General features: G+C 43.7%; 1 protein-coding gene across 1 annotated transcript; it reads right to left on the minus strand.

Annotated features, from left to right (window-relative positions):
• Positions 1-614: 614 nt before the first annotated feature.
• On the minus strand, positions 615-5,006 carry LOC119163434 (uncharacterized). The gene has a single exon (XM_037415429.2). It carries the CDS (start codon positions 2,146-2,148, stop codon positions 640-642), a length of 1,509 nt encoding a protein of 502 aa, XP_037271326.2. The 5' UTR covers positions 2,149-5,006; the 3' UTR covers positions 615-639.
• Positions 5,007-18,229: the final 13,223 nt, after the last annotated feature.

Below are 18,229 nucleotides of genomic sequence, written 5' to 3' on the forward strand. Positions count from 1 at the left end.
GTGAACAATAACATTTTCGTCATTGCTTAGTAAAAGATCTAGTAAAGCGTTAATCCGAGTTGGTTCGTTCACATATTGTTGTAGCCCATAGACACTCAATAGTTCTGAAAAGGCAGAACAATTTCGATTTTTTTGTGGGGCTACGCAGTCGGAATCCCATTTCATATCGGGCAGATTGAAATCCCCTCCCAGTATTACGCAGTGAGATATTTGTGATAGTATGTCGGAAAGTTGAATCAAAGATTCATTGTTGTGGTCAGGTGGGCGGTAAAATGATCCAAAAACGATGTTGTTTCCCTGGGGAAATTGGACGCGGCACCATACTGATTCAGTTTCATTTTCAAAAACAACTTCTTCGCTGGCAAGGCTACTTGAAATTAAAAGAAACACGCCACCACCGTGCCTGTTTCTATCTTTACGGTACACTGTAAAACCTGGCGGAAATATTTCTACATCCAATACTGTGTCGTCAAGCCATGATTCGGTACCCATAACGATTTGCGCTTTCACCGTTTCAAGTAAGATTGTAAACTCATCAGTTTTGTTTTTTAGGCTTCGACAATTGACCACCAACAATACTGGTGTAAAGCTTTTTGTGATGGTATATTTCCCATTTGTTCTTAAGCTAGAATGATCATGTCATTTCCGCCCCAATATCTGAGCATGCGCCCGAAGAGGAACTGGTTGGTGCATGTCAGTATCCCAGGCAAATGCTTGTCCATTGATTACCAGCTTATCGTAACTTAAATGTACACGATTTTTCTTGTCGAGCTGTTTTTCTTTACTGTACTTCCAAAGCTGCCGGCGTTTTTCTTGAACTGCCTTGCTGAAGTCTTCTGATACGCTGTATGACGTCCCCTTGAATCTGTATGCATTTCGCAGAACAGATTCTCTTGATTTCGATCCTGAAAAGCTAGCAATTATTGGACGAATTCTTTCTGTTTTGTAGGCCCCGAGACGATGAGCCCTTTCTATTGCTATATTTTCCAGCTTTAATACATCCGTACAGACAGACTTAACTAGATTTTCGGATTCTTCCCAAGTTTCCTTTGGATGACTATCTGGTATTCCAAAGAATACCAAGTTTGTTCTCCGGCTTCTGTTTTCTAAGTCGTCTAGTTTATCAGCGAACTTCTTTTCTGTTTCCTCTAGTGTAGTAAGGCGCTTTTCAATTACATTAGTTTTAGTAATCACGTCGTCCAGCTTTTTCCGAAGCTCATCCTGAGTTTTAGCAATGCCCGACAGCTTTTCCAACACGGTTACCTGCCCTGACTGTAGCACCTTTAGCATTTCTTCGATTTTACTTATCTGTTCTCGCTCAGGCACAGACATAGGGCCAGGGTTTTGTTCTATGTCACCAGCCAAGAGTAGTAATGTCTGAGAGGCCACATCGTAACCCTCCAAGACAGACCAATTCAATGCGGCAGCCATACACTCGCGAGAAACAGCATAGCACGTCCAGATAAGCCATTTACCGTTAATGGGACACGACACTCTAAGAAGCATGTCATCACTGCTTCTAAAGCAATTACAACGGCATAAATAACTAACCTGATACATTGAACAGAGTGAGTGACGGCCGAGAAGAGCGCCGTGTCCCAGTGGACATTGGTTCAGGGGCTCCCTTTTGTAGCCAGCAGTAGGCGGATCCGGAAGCGTACCACGATGCTTTGTCATCCAGCTCGTTTCGATGCGCAGATGGCACCGCTCCGAGGTGCTTGGTGAATCTAGTAGATCATGCGTAGTCGCTTGTGGAATGCCAAGAGCCGCTGGCCATGTGTCGATCGGTCGAAATGCCACGGGTGTAGCATACGTCGCCGCCGCTGCCATGAGCCCGATCAGCACCTGATACATTGAACAGAGTGAGTGACGGCCGAGAAGAGCGCCGTGTCCCAGTGGACATTGGTTCAGGGGCTCCCTTTTGTAGCCAGCAGTAGGCGGATCCGGAAGCGTACCACGATGCTTTGTCATCCAGCTCGTTTCGATGCGCAGATGGCACCGCTCCGAGGTGCTTGGTGAATCTAGTAGATCATGCGTAGTCGCTTGTGGAATGCCAAGAGCCGCTGGCCATGTGTCGATCGGTCGAAATGCCACGGGTGTAGCATACGTCGCCGCCGCTGCCATGAGCCCGATCAGCACCTGATACATTGAACAGAGTGAGTGACGGCCGAGAAGAGCGCCGTGTCATTGATAGTGCTATCGGAACAATTTTTGTGTGCTGTTCAGTGTTCTCGTTAACGAGTGTGCAGAGAGTGTTTCGATACACTGCTTCAGGCAGATATTGTGTGCACGCAGCTAGAATTTCATTTGACAGGCACCATGGATCGGGAGAAGTTAGTAGCTCTCGGTGAGAAGATGGGTCTTTCTATCGCCGAACTACGAAAGCGGGTCAGCCAGAAGGAAAAAGAAAAAAAGGCAGCTGAGCTGGAAAAAGAAAGGTTGTCAGTTGAAAGAGCCAAAGCAGAAAAAGTTGCTTAGTTGGAGAGAGAAAGGCTGAAATAGAGACTCACTAGATAGAGACTCACCTGAGAAGGCGAAAGAAGAAAGAGAAGCAAAGTAGCGACAGCTGAAAGAAGAAAGAATGCTGCAATTGAAGTTGGAGCTGGAGAGAGAAAGGCTGGCAGCTGAGAGGGCGAAATAATAAAGAGAGGCAGAGATGGCCTAAAGGGAACGGCAGCGTCAGCACGAGATCGAACTCGAGCGGCTCCGTTTGCAACAGCGAAGCGAAACTCCCGTCCAAGCTATAGCGTTGAAAGCAGCGAACGGGAAGACCATAGCTTCCGCTTCAACCCAAGCAAGCTGCTCATAGCGTTTGATGAAAGGAAGGACGACCTTGACGCGTACCTTCACAGATTTGAGACGATTGCAAGGAGCCAGAATTGGCACAAACATCAATGGGCAACTGCTTTGAGTACCTGCTTTAGTGGTGAAGCGCTCAGTGTGTACGGTAGGCTGACGCCGACCGATCCGGCTAACTATACAAAGGTGAAAGCTGCTTTATTGAAGTGATTTAGGCTTACTGTGGGAGGTTTCCGGGACAAAGTTTGGACAGGGAAGCCAGCTGATGGTGAGGCGGCTACACAGTACGCCACCCGATTTAGCCATTATTTCGACAGATGGATCAAACTTTCAGGGACAGCACAGGAGTATGATGAGCTTAAAGAACTCCTTATTAGAAAGCAATTTCTCACCAGTTGTCCAGGGCTGTCGCTGTACTTGAATGAGAGGTGAGCTAATTCACTTGGAGACATGCTTGAATTGGCTGACCAATTCCTGGAAGCGCAAGGTGGCACAAATCTGGTCAAGGTTAAGAAGGAATGTCCCGAACATTTTTTGATCTGCTATACTTGAGAATACAATTTTGTTTTGTTTATAAACTTTCGGCTCTGACTCTTTCTTTGGACCACAGCCAGCGTGCGCTGGTGCGCCGAGTAGGACGACTTCTAAATTGTCCGCACTTTCATGGTGCTTTTCTGGGGGCCGATACTTTGGCCCTTGGAATTAGCCCAGCGATCGCCTTCCGAACTGGACCTGTGACAGTTGAGATGCTCTAATAGCTTGATCTCGTCAAGGATGAGCCCTCCACGGCAACTGAATTTCTCCATGTTTTTCGTTTCTTCATTTAATGCAGAAAAAAATTTGGAGGTTCATGGCAAAGCCATCTTTAAATCTGCGTAAGTATTTTTGCAGGCAAGTGCGTCCTGGTAAACTGCGACAATAAAAGTGGGAAGGGCAGAGAAAAGGGCTCCTAATGGCACCTCAACAGGCCCTGATGACATCCCAATCATGCTAATAAAGAAACTAGGAACAAACTCTAAGCAAACATTAAGAGAGGCTTAGAGCAAAGCAATTATGAATGGTGAAGCTCCCATGGGTGGAAACTAAGCAGGATGAGCATGATCTATAAAGGAAAGAGACAAAGGCGATATAAATAACTACCGTCTTCTAAAAGTGACATCCGTAGTTAAGAGGCTGGTGATTCAGATAGTAAATGAAAGACTACAGGTATGGGTGAAGAATCAGGGGGTGCTGGGAGAACAACAAAATGAATTCCTTAAACGAAGGAGGTTGGAGGACAATCTGTGTTCATTGATGCAGTGTTATGAAATAGCGGAAAAGGAAATAGCAGATCGGGTGGTGGCTAGCGCTACCAAGCTGTAATACTTAATGAACCAAAAACTAGATTTATTTTTTTACCTTTAAATAGTGAGGTTGAGGATTCGTACTTTGCCGTGAAAGGTTTAATTTTCACCCGTGCCTTGACTTTAGCCACAAATATGATAACCTCCTACTAGTTAATTCTACCCGCCTAAGTCCATTTTGCCCTCCCTGTCTCTAAACCCCCGTGCCATGTTGGGCTTCCACCAGCGCCCTCTCTAGGCGGTGAAAGTTCCACGCCAGTATATATGCCATGTGGAACTCATGTTCGTTTTCGTAAAACAGCTCGAGCATCCCTTCCATTGAGGAAATTCGGTTGCCTGTGGTCATTTGCGGAATGGCATTCTAATTCAATGTAGACATGACGCTTACTTGGCGAAGGCGGGAAGACAGAGAAAGGTGGTGGTTAGGGTTAGGCCGGCATGGCAGGAATGTAGCGTGGTTGAACTGCGAGGCGAAGTTCAATATGTCGACTGCGACGAATTCGGGGGCTGGCCTAAGGCGAAGGTGAACTCAGGGTCATGGCACATGGCTATACGCCGCGACTTTAACTCCGATTCGGTTTTCGCCGATGTCGCTGAGCAAATCATCGTCTCAGACTTTTTCGCCGAGTATCTCCTTCCAGACTGTCGCCACGACCGTCTCATCGACGCGAGAACGGATCATTCTTCGCCAGGCCAGCGAACGACCACCCCCAACTAACCATCAGAAAACTGAGCGTTGAAAAAAAAATCACAGCATATCTACGCAGTGAATGATGATGAGTGGGGCGAAACTGCGAAGTGCTTTATCGGCAAACCATGAATCATGCATTGGCCGCGTCTGTCTGTCTGTCCGTCCGTCCGTCCATCCGTTCATCTAGTCAACACTCCAATTGCCACCATTTCGCATCGTAACAGTTCATTAGTTCACTTATATATATATATATATATATATATATATATATATATATATATATATGTATGTGTGTATATATATATATATATATATATATATATATATATATATATATATATATATATATATATATATATATATATATATATATATTCATCATATACAATTACCGCCATACAGCGGACATTCCAAGGACTAAAGGACTAAAACGAGAGGGGGCTGCTACATACAGAAGACTAGAGTGCCTCGATGCTCTCTCCTCAGCCGGGGCGCGCGCATCGAGGCACCCTACAGGAGACGCACGAATCACGCCTTAAGGAGAATTATTCGCCGTACTACACCGTTCTCCCCGAACTGCCTGGTTTGCAGCGCCCCAGCGGCCTACTACGCAACGTGTAGCACACTACCATGCATTAAACCAGACCACTGCAGACCCCCCGGTTTTCCCGGTTTTCTGCCGTGCCCGTCACCTTGCCCCGAACCGCATGCGCATTGCTGAAGCACAGTCCGAAGCAATGCACCACGAAGACACTACCTCTGCTTCGCCAGCCCATGGGCCTCACCACTTCTCTCTCTCCCGAAAAAGATCGAAAGCTGGCAACCCTGGAGGGACCACCGTGCCCTCAACGCGCGTACCATACTAGAATATTTCCGCTCCACTACATACAGGACTTTGCCCATCACGTTCCCTGCTGCAAAATTTCCGCGCTAGACTTGAAAAAGACCTACACGCGGATACCTCAATTCTGACGACATCCTGAAAACTGCTGTCATTGCTCCCTCAATTTGCCTAAATGAGTTTCCCTTCATGAGCTTTGAAGGACAAACCTTTCAGTGCTTCAGTGGCGAAGCTGTCCGCGGGCTCGACTTTTGCTTCACCTACCTTGAAGGCATATTGATTTTTTTACAGTAACGTCGAAAAACACCACAGGCACATTCGTCAACTTCTGAAACGCCTCGATGACCATGGTCTACTCGTCAACGTCCGAAAAAGTATGGGCGATTCCGCGAGACATCTATACGGGTCCAAAAGTTGATATTTTAGATTTCATTGAGTATTTTATATTTCGTGCACCTCTCACCAGGTAGCCCCAAAGTCAACTTCGTTTTATAATTAACGGCATAACTTACGAGAAAAAAAAAATATCCAACTTCACCAACACGGAGGCACCGATTTCGTCACCTGTCATTTTCGAAAATTGCAGATGCTATAAAAAGACAAATGTTTTTTTTGTTTTAAGGAAGATATTTTTTACCTGAAGTGCATGTCTGAGGAAGAATGAATTCACACGGTTTAAAGTTTGTAGATCTTAAGAAAATAGCTTTTAAAATGTCTCATTTTGCGACAGTTTAAAATAAGTTACGTATTCTCCCTTTTTTTTCTCCGAAAGTAATGCAAGCAGCGTTTTCAAACTTGACACGTTTTAAGGATATAGTGTGTTGATTCGGTACATAAATAATTGCTGCCGTAGGGCAGGTGTAAACTTTTATATATTGCCTCAAAATTCTCATATTGGCAAAAGTGTACTCCACTGAAATTTGAATAATAAAAAACCCTATCTTCGATTTTTTTGAAATCGCGTAAATAGACTACCGGAGGCCATCATACAGTAATATAGAAAAACATGTTGCATTATTTTGATTTTAGCGACAATATTTGTGGTACAATTCAGAACTTTTTGAAGAATGAGCTGATAAGTTGAGAAATCTAGAAATCGGAACGGAAAAGTGGCAATAAGCTTCAAACGCGAGTAAACGTGACCGCATTTCGTGAAGAAAGGCTGTTTTAGCAGATAGGAGTAACTATTTTGAACACGATATTCTACAGTATCTGAATTCACTCCTATACGTAGAGCACTGAGACTTCTAATATGTGGTGCCTCTCCATTACTGACACACAGATGGTGCTGCTGTGACGGCCATGTGTTTGCAACACGTTGGGTAAAAGAATTGAATGTTAAATGAGTTCATAAACGATTCATAACAAATTTTTATCATTTGGGGCACGAAGACTGCCGCATTAGACTGAAGAACACGCTTTAGGGCAAGTTATCCGTCGTCTGCTCGACAGATGAATTGCTGTACACCACATCTCGGAGGCAACGCTATAGATCATATGGTTCAAAGTACGGACAAAGGTTGCGCCTCCCGTAATTTTATCGACAAAAACATTGTGAAATTCATTTCAATGTACTATACTTCAGTTTTGCATTCGCAGTGTAAATACTTGCGCACGCTGTTTTACGTCTGCTCTCATTAAAGGTGAGAGACATAGGAACAGACGGCAGATAGATCATTTTCGTGCTGCTGGTTTTACGCAAAGTTGCATTGCCAGTAATTTGAGCCTCGAGGAGCGTGGCGATGGCTGACCACTTCAGCCGGGATAGAGTTTTTTGTTCAGACTACCTCTTGTTGCACAAAAAGAAAATACGTTATCAAAGAAACTTCCGCAAGGCCGAAGACATCGGCCTGTTTGCCCTTCAAAAGCTTTTGCCGAAAGCTGCCCACCATGCACATAACAACAACCACGTCTGCCAGAACTGCTTCAGATGTCTCAGAGATATGCTGTCTTTGTCTAATGGCTTCTCAGCTGAACAGCTGATGAGTTTTCGCCGGAAGAAGGAAAAGGCAAAAGTCAAGAGTGGTGCGTAGACATGCCTGAAGCATTGTCACCACATATGCGACTGGAGGATCTGCATGCGCAAAATAGCAAAGTTCATGCAGAGCCAAGACAACTTAGCAACAATTCTACAGTAACCGTGAAAAGCCACCGTAACGTGTGTAACCGCCACTTTCAACCATCAGATCTAAAATGCAGTGTGTGTGCCCAGTGGTTCAAGAACTTCAAGCAAGCCTATGAAGCGTGTTTTTCGTATCAAGAGCGCATGCGTTTGTTGACACTGTTGCCGAGTGATATAGAGCGCTGAAAACTCCAAGCGCTTATACCAAACTTGTCCACTTACATGATATACACATCCCGACGCTGGCGCGCAAAACACGGGATATGGTTAGCACCAAATGCGGTAAAAAGGACACGGCTGAACTTAATGGACGTCCAGGCAACTATGGCTTACTACTCCAAAGATGAGTATAGCTGCTCTCGGCAGAGTCCCAACAAAAAAGATGTCATATCTGTTATCATTGACGGAAAAAGGAGCTTGCTTCGAAAAGGTTTATACCCGTTCGGTGCGAGAGGCTTACCGTCTCTTTAGAGAAGCTAATCCGAGCACGTCTATTGGGCTCTCAAAGTTTATTCACTGAGGCCGAAGTGGGTTCTTCTTGCACCACACCAAGAAGTGCGCCTTTGTATATACTGTGCTAATGCTACGGAGTGTGTTTCTGTCCTACAAGACGTCACCGATGGTGCCTACACGGCGGACTTCTTGAAAGAACTATGTCTTTGCAGCTCCCCTACAAGCGATTGTTTTTTAGGCCATTGTGACTATTGTGCTTAGGAGGACGCTCTGACAGCCACATGTTTAGGAATCCCTGAAGATATTGAGGTAGCCTATGCAGTATGGGAAAATGGCGATCTAGTAAAAAAAACAGCTTAGGCAAGTGCTTTTCTGCGAGAGCTAAGTCTATTGTTCATGAAGTGGATTACCCATACATAAGATACATTCAAGAATCAGCAATACGCCAAGCGAAAGAGAACCAAGAAAAATAATCTTGCATTTTTCACTTTGATTTCGCCGAAAATTGGACAGCCATTTTACCGAATGAGGTACATTCGTATCACTGGCACAAAAGACAGGTGTCTATATTCACGTGTGTCGTCACAAGGAAGCAATCAATTCAAAGTTTTGCCGTCATCAGTGATGACACATGCCATGGTGCTGCACATGCCTGTTTTGCTCTACAAATAATCCATAACTATATGAAGGAACAACTTAAGCCTGACACGCATGTTACTTATGTTTCTGATGGTGCATGCAGTCACTTCAAAAACAAGTAACAGTTGTTCTAGTTATGTCAGAAAGATCATATATCAACAAAGTGGATTTTTTCGGCCACAGGACATGGCAACAACTCTTGTGACGGCGTTGGTGGCCTACTAAAGCATCAGGCTACGCTCTAAAACCTCAGAGCGGCAAGCTCAGCTGTGATTATGTCAGCAACCCAAATGGTGGCGTGGTGCAAATGAGCGCGAAGCTCAAGAATGTCAAGCTGCTGTGTGAAAATGCAGACGAGCTAGAAACATTCCGTCAGTTTAAGAAGAGCCAGTGGAAATCGTTGCCACGTGTTCCAGGCATACGTTCTTGGCATGTTTGGCTGAGCAGATCTGAGGGCACTGATCGTGGTCGTGTTTTGTAGCGTCACGTACTGCTAAATGTGATCTGCAAAAGATGCAGCCATTTTGAGCGCATCTCTTGTTTCATGCAGTCGCCACCAAAATACCAGTGAGGGTACTTCAAGCGCATACGCTTTTTCTAGCGAGACCCAACACTTGCGTTGGAACATTTTCATTTTTGAGTTTATCTGCAAATATAGACAGATGTTTTGCAACTGAGTTACAGTTTCGAAGACTTCCTCCATTATAGCTGTGTTATGAGGAGCATAAATGCACCTTCATGGGTACGTATTTGTCACAGTGCTAAAACAGCCTTTCTTCACCAAATGCGGTCACGTTTACTCGCTTTTGAAGCTTATTGCCACTTTTCTGTTCCGATTTCTAGATTTCTCAACTTATCAGCGCATTCTCGAAAAGCTCTGATTTGTACCACGAATATTGTCGCTAAAAACAAAATAATGCAACATTATTTTTTTAAATTACTGTATGATGGCCTCCGGTAGTCTATTTACGAGATTTCAAGAAAAATCGAAGATAGGGTTTTTTTATTATTCAAATTTCAGTGGAGTACACTTTTGCCAATATGAGAATTTTCAGGCAATATATAAAAATTTACACCTGCCCTACGGCAGCAATTATCTATGTACCGAATCAACACACTATATCCTTAAAACGTGTCAAGGTTGAAAACGCTGCTTGCATTACTTTCGGAGAAAAAAAAATGGGAATACGTAATCTATTTTAAACTGTCGCAAAATTAGACATTTTTAAAAGCTATTTTCTTAAGGTCTACAAACTTGAAACCGTATGAATTCATTCTTCATTAGACATGCATTTTAGGTAAAAAATATCTTTCTTGAAATAAAAATATTTGTCCTTTTTTATAGCATTTGCAATTTTCGAAAATGACAGGTGACGAAGTTGGTGCCTCCGTGTTGGTGAAGTTTGATTTTTTTTCTCGTAAGTTACGCCGTTAATAGGAAAACGAAGTTGACTTTCGGGCTACCTGGCGAGAGGTACAGGAAATATAAAATACTCAATAAAATCTAAAATATCAACTTTTGGACCCGTGTCGACCTCTCGTGGAAAAACCCGTATGCTCGGCGCATTCACCGTCCATTTGCTTGGCCACGAGGTTTCATCGCAGCGAACTCAACCCTCGCCACAACGCATCACAGACTTTTCAACCACACTGAACTTTAACAGGCGTTTCTTGTCGCACCAGGCTCCCCGGAGCGACGACCTACGAGGAAATCCATCCGTCCCGTGGATTTCCGTTGGGTAGACTTGAAAAGGAGCCCGATTTCAAGCTAAACGCAGCCAAAGTAGCTTTGCCATTTAGCATGATTGTCAAATTTCTAGCGAAATAGAACAAAGGCGTTATTATGGCTGTATATTTCACTATTCTACACCAATGTGATTTTCGCTTTGCAACAAACATAGAAACAAGAGCGTGATTTTTCCCTCTAGCCTGACTTTCAAGCAACAGGTAAGCTGCGAAAATTGACTTATTCATTTTCTGTTTAATAAATAGTATGCTGCAAGGCCAAGAGCATTGCTAAGTGCGGATAAAACACAAACATATATAGTACCAACACACTTTATCAATTTGTAATTTATTGGTATGCTGCAAGGAGCATGGCAAAGAAGAGCGTATAAGACAAGTAAAGTAACAACACCAACAATTTATTTTGTTTATTTATTGGTGTGCTGCAAGGCCAAAAGACTTTCAAAGGTGAGTCGATGAAACACAGTGAATAAAAATGAATATTAACACTCCCAACAGACTTGTCGCCGTGGCAGTTACTACTTCGCAAGAAAGCTTATCAACAGTAACAAAGGTGATTTCACTCGTTTGCTTTGCTGCGGGTGGAAAATTTTCGTAAAATAAGATAAGTTGTGGTATATAATTCGAGTTAAGTTCTAGCACCAAACATTTTGATGCTGCTTTGTTAGAGACAGAGGGTGAAGATTAAATTTCTTGGTGGTTGTAGTTCGAAAGAATATTACACTCTTCCTGTTGGTATTACTAATATGTGAACATGCGAGAAATATTCATCAAACGGCGGGTTCAAATGCAACAAGTTATGAACAAAGCTAAATAAACAACTGATAGTCTTTCAGGAGACATGAATAAACCTCCATATTCTGACATAATTTTTAATATTGTGAATAAAACTTTATATTCTAGTTTTACCAAGCATATTTTGTGCCAGCAACTATATCAGATTGAGAGTCACAGGAACGGGAAGAGCACCATATTCATTTTCCTCGCTGCCGCGCGCCCTCAGTAGGCTTCGCCACATAAATGATCCAACTCGTGGGCCTCGCTAGTGCCTCGGCGTGCTCGCCACCGTTTGGGTAAATAAATGCATGTAAAATTTCTACGGCGAGATATATTTGTATGATGAATATAAATGACCGGTGGTAACATAAAAATCATGGCTTGCATTTCATATACAGCATGATTTACACGCGGCGCTCATGAAGGGCTTGTTACCGATTTATTGGCCGCGAGATCGAACAGAGTCGCCGCCTTCCGGCAACTGGCCAAAACGGTGAAGAGTGGATTGCTCCTTGCGTTGTCTGCTAGCCACGTCGTGTTTCTATGTGCGCATACACCATGCACATTCTCGAATTGTGGTTTGTCTGGTCATGTCAGCGCGAGTGGAACTGTTTTTACGTGTGCCAGAAACGACGTACGAAAACATTTGGTCTTCTTCGGCTGCTAATGCATTAACATCAGCGAGTGCAGTTCTCAAGAGTGATGTATATTGTCGTCGTACCGCTCATTCACCAGAATAATCTCAAAGTGAGTGCCACTTTTTGTTTCAAGCACATCGCAAAATGCTCTTGGAATCCTCCCAAACATGAGGACTATTAAATAGTGTGTGAACGCAGCGTTTTATAGCGACTCGGTTGTAAAAAAAAAACGAAAAAGACAGGCTTCAAGTCATGCACTAGCGCGCTGTTGGTAGGTGTACAACTACGGCACTGTATAGCTTATAGATCATTTGCGGAGCCTTAGTTGTGTTTATCTGGCCGAGGTACCACTACTAGAAATATTATTATCACATAAACTGTGAAACTTCGGTACTTACAGTGTAATTAGGACAGAGTTATAGTGTGCAACCATGGGCTTAGATTTAGGAATGCTGTAAAGAGCCCAGACATTCAAAATATTTCAGACGGCATGCCTCAAATATAATGTCGTAATTTCACTGTAATTTTCATATTTTTACATTGTTTTCAGCGTTTTTGTGGTATCGTTATTCAACAACGGAAGGCAGTGATACTATTTTGTCTGAAAAAAAAAAAACATGCTTGGCTCATTTACCAGACCTTTGTTGTAGCACCGTCATGCACGTAATTCACAGATGAAAGGTTTCTCTAAACACTTATAAGCGAGTTTTGCTGGTTCGAGAACATGTGCGTAAACGTGGTAAACGCAGTGTAGCGCAAAGCGCCGTCAGCCACTAATGTTTCCTGACTAGTCTTATCGACTGTTCCAATTTTCATGCGGAACAAAACGAGGGAAAAAGTTACATTCGTATAAGGTGCGAATAGTGATACTGCAAAAAAAAATCGCGCAGGTATGCGTGCTTTTTACGTTCCTTATCTCTCTCTTTTTTTGTAGTATGCAGATGACAAAGATGTAAATACGTAGTTCAGTCATGGTACAGCAGTGCGTAGCAGGCGTAACACAAGCTAACCACGTACAAACAACACAGTAAAGGCGTGATTTAGTGCGAAAGCGTGGAGAGTCACCCCGGGCGAGCATCAATATGAAAGGCAAAATGCGCTTTACTCGCGGTTAATGTTAACGTTCCATAGACGTCGTGCACCGATTCTGTGAAGAAGAGCGTAGATATTAGCAGTAAACTATAGTTACCACATTTTATCCACCGACAATCGGCTTAGACCACACGCAACGAAGCGCCGCGGCGTGTATTTGTGTACGCGCCGCCGACCGCCTATCCACAATTTCTCGGGGACGGTGCTGCCACCTATAGCCCGATCTCGCCGCGAATTGCTAGACTTTCACCAAAATTCGTACTTCGTGGCTTGGCTTTGGGATGAACATAAATAAAAGATGCAGGCATGCAAACGTTTATGTGAATTTTATATACAACATGATGTATAATGGCAGGTTGGCTGACTTGAAATTAGAGCTGTGCGCCGCCTCGCCGTGCCATCACCCGTTTTTACCCACGACGTTCGCGCCACCACCAAACTTTCAAGAGAGACCACACCGCCGTTGCCCCGCAATAATTGCGGTGCGCCACTGTTGTTTTATTTTAACGTGAACGAGAAATCTGGGCACAAGTTACATCACTTCACCTTCTTTTCTGCAGCTTTAACATTTCTCAGAGCGGCGTTAGCGGTGTCTTGACTGCTCCTCGTTTGCATGTCCTGTCCATATAAAGACCGTAAAACAGTTTCTGATGATAAACGATTGAGATTCCAATGATCTTTTGTCGTTTCTCGTTATTTTGGCAATCTTCGTGACGCCATAACGGTGATTTACGAGACATGAATAGAACGCATACTCTCAGATGGTCCTTATATGAAGAGTACCAGTTGTAAATTATTTTATACCCTGCTTTATCATGCATTAGCCCCCTCCCCACCAGTTTTTCTCGCTTCTCACATGATTATCGCGTGTGAATAACTCGTGATTTCACCGTATTTTGTGAGTTTCCGACTGCACAAGTAGAAGTTCCAGATTGTAGCCCTCAAGCTTGAAATCCTGATAGGCTCCCCAGTTAAAAAAAAAAAAAACATTTGGAACCACTTGGAAGTATCAACGGGTCCAAATGGTAGTAATGATTCCCGATTGGGCCAATGGTATTCCCAACAAGACCATTTGAAATTTTCAAATGGTTAAGGTGATTTTCTTAGTTCCCATTGGGACATATGTGTTATTAAATGGACCACTTGGCCAACTGAAATCGCCAAGTAGTATTACGTGAACCAATCACAAGCTTTCAACTGGAAGCTTACTTCTAATTGGAAAATTAAATACCCAACTGAACCATTTGGTTCAATGAGAACGTCCAAATAGAAACACTCGTTTCCAATCAGGCCAGGTAATTTCAGTGGAAGTTTGCGGCGCAATTAAAGTAATGAACAAATTTAGGTGATCAAGCACTTCGACTTCATATTCTTGCGACTTGTATAAGTATTTATCTATATATACAATTATCATTCAAAGCACCATAGGGTGAATGAATTTTAATGGTGTGAGAAAGGATACGCGTTTTACAGCACTGATATAAGGTGCCCCACATGGATAGATTGCAAAACTATAGCTGGGAGAAAGCTAACTTTTATTCCACGTTGTGCACGAATGAGACGAAATCTACAGGCCATTACGTCATACTGAATCATTGCGCAAGTACCTATTGTTTTAAGTATAACGGTCAATTTCTTTCCTGTGCGAAGGGTTCCTTTTTTTTTTTCATTCAGCACTCGCTATCGCCACAATCGTAATGAAGTGCACTTGACGTTGTTGAGATAAACATCATAATGACTGCCGGCATTTTCGTTAACAACAGATTTAGCCGCGACTTGGTAACATTATTCTCGTTTTTTTTTTGTGGTTCTCAATACAAATAGAAAGTAATAACGTTTTATATTATAGATATTTCATGTAACAGTAAGTTACATTTTTATTTTCACTGGTAATAACATTGCGGACGGCGGTCAAACATTATTATGACGCCGTAGTTAGAGAAATTTCGCCCATAGCGTGGTTAGTCATGGATGCTCTCTTTGCGTGTGTGCGCGCGGCATGTTCTATTGTGCAGCGCGTTTGCGAGAAACCTTGGTGACATTAAGATGTGACATTTATTTTTGGTTGCTTTCTATGTGGAAATGGTCGCAAGTCAAGATGTGCATGTTCGAGCTGTTTTTTTTTTTGTGTGTGTTGTGTTAGTTATACCAATCGGTGATCACTTCGCCAGCGTTGATTGATGGTCATCGTGGTTTCCTCGGCTCTAATCCTTCCATATAAGTATTGCACTTACGCATTTCCAGTATATATGAACTTTCGTACCGAGTATTTGTATTCTTTATTGTAGGCACTGTGTTATTGTATACCTTTCTGCAGTATGCGATGAAATGCGTGAAGCGCACTATAGTCACCGCACACTGACCAGAGGGAGCTGCGTTGCTCATACTGCCCCATCTCAATGTCTTTAACATTCCCCGTTAAGGGCACGCAGAAAATAGACGCGTGCGCGCGTCCCCCATGTATCCCGGTCACAACCCACCGACAGATGCAATCCTCGAAACGCGTACTCGCGTTCCATTTTCACCGAGGCCACCTCAACGTTGCTTTTTAATTTTTTTTAATGCGAAGCATGTTTTAGCGAACTTCGGTGACTTTGCGCATATCTATTTATCTAACTAGCCCCCTATGACTTATGGCTCTCCTGGCCATTTAGATAAGGGTATTGATACCAAACTATAGATATGGCATAAGATGACTGTATGAAGAACTTATGTGACCAGTCATAACATGAAAATCATGACATGAATGTCATTATTTACATTCCGTGGTCTTGCTGCTCTTGCGGTGGTTTCTACACATGACATGTTGCAAAACTGGTATGGTGTGATATGATTGCATGGCTAACTCAAGCGAGAGACCCTAACATGAAAATCATGACGTGCGTGTCATGTAACAACATGACTACATGCCATGCTCATGATGCACTCGCGGCCGTTTCACTAGTGTCACATATATCATTTAGGCATTACAGTGCGTGAATGGATGACGAAGGTATGTGACTGGTGCGTACACGAGAAACATGAGATACGTGTCATGTAACAACATGACTACATGCCACGCTCATGATGCGCTGGAGGCCGTTTCGCTAGCTTCACTTATACCAAATTTAGTATCACAGTACATGAATGGATGACGAAGGTTTGATACAGTTGCTAACATGATAAATATGAAATGCGTGTCATGTAAAAACATGACTACATGCTACGCCCATGATGCGCTCGCGGCCACTTTGCCAGCTTCACATATACCAAATTCGGTATTACGTGACGCGAGTGAAGGACATAGGTAAATGACACATCCAAACATGATAATCATGACATGTGCCTGATGTGACAACATGACTACATGCCACACTCATGATGTGCTCCCGGCTGTTTCGCTATTTTCACGTATACCAAATTTAATATTACGTGTCGTCAATGGATGACGAAGGTATGTGACTGGTTCAAACACGATATTCATGAGATGCGTGTCATGTGAGAACATCACTACATGCCACAGTCAAGGCGCCAACACACTTGGACGTGACCCGGTGCGTGGGCCCGCTGGCGTTCGTTTTGTCGCGTCACACTGGCGTTGCCACGCCAGGCGCCGTCGGTCTTGCCACATACTCGCAGGGGCACACCGCACTGCCTTGCTTTGACCATACGCGTGTCAGCGCGTCCGGCGTTCCTCCGTCTCAAAAAGAGGCAGACGCAGTGCTGTCTAGGTAACGCATTGGCGCCAAATGCAGCAGGTCGCATTTTGCGCTGGTTGCCGTCGGGCCGCGCTGAAGGACGCCGGTCGCGCTTGGCGTCAGACTATAAAGTGCTCATGTTTTGCTATCGTAGCGTCGCTGTGCCAAGCGTGCGCGCGCGTCAACGTTACGTTGGAGTATATTGGGCCCTTCATGATGCACTCGAAGTCGTTTCGCTAGCTCGACATATACCAAATTTGGTGTTATCTGACGTCAATGAATGGGGAAGGTATATGACTGGTGCAAACATGATAATCATGAGACGCGTGTCATGTAAGAACAAGACAACATATCACGCTCACAGCGTGCTCGCGGACGCTTCACTAGCTCCACATATACTAAAATTGGCATCACGTGACGTGAATAGATGACAAAGGTAAACGACAAATCCAAACATGATAATCATGACACGGAAGTCGTGTCCGGCATAATTTACCTCCACCTCGTAACAATGCGGTGATTTGAAAATGGCATGTCAACCCTCCTCATTCATGCTTCGCATACCACAGATTCCCACTCTACGTGGGATATTCCGAGTATTTTTATCCGATAGGATATGTATTTTGGTGCTATAGTCAGACTCGAAAACTCGACTTAATGGTGCCTATATGCTGGTTAGTGTAAGCATCCTTTGGGTGGTGCCTGTGCCTTATGGCGCACTTGCATCTTTGCAGCAAGTGGTAGTAATTATGTGCAAGTGAATTCTTGTGGCTTCTAGTTATTGTGGTACTGAATGAAAAATATTCTGTTGCCCTCAGTGTGCGTCACATTTCGCCTACATGAAACTGTGACCACTGCACACGAGATGGAACTCGTTTCGCGCGCGCGCGCGTGCGTGCGTGCGTGTGTGTGTGTGTGTGCGTGTGTGTGTGTGTGTGTGTGTGTGTGTGTGTGTGTGTGTGTGTGTGTGTGTGTGTGTGTGTGTGTGTGTGTGTGTGTGTGTGTGTGTGTGTGTGTGTGTGTGTGTGTGTGTGAACAATAATAATTGTTACATAGTTTTCCGATAGAGTTCTCTCGCCGACGGCTCTTTACACTGGGTTAAGGGTCATTTCAACGTTTTACTGTGGAACACAAATGAGTTCATGCCACCTATGTTATTTGGCAAAGCTATATAATTGGTGTAATTTTGTACGTTTGATGAGTCATTATTGTCTTAATATTTTTCAGGGGGTGTACAAGAATGTGCGCAAGCACAATGCTCAGCTGAGGATATTTCCCCATTATAACAACACCTGCTGCAAGTGTTCAAATAAATTTTTGAGTTTCCTTACCTTGACCGTGTGAAGTTCGCTGGATCAGCAGGTACTGGACCTATCAAAGGACTAACTACCTGACATGCGATAAAGCAACT

This window comes from Rhipicephalus microplus, chromosome 4 (assembly GCF_043290135.1).
Source record: "Rhipicephalus microplus isolate Deutch F79 chromosome 4, USDA_Rmic, whole genome shotgun sequence".
In the NCBI taxonomy this organism is placed as follows: domain Eukaryota; kingdom Metazoa; phylum Arthropoda; class Arachnida; order Ixodida; family Ixodidae; genus Rhipicephalus; species Rhipicephalus microplus.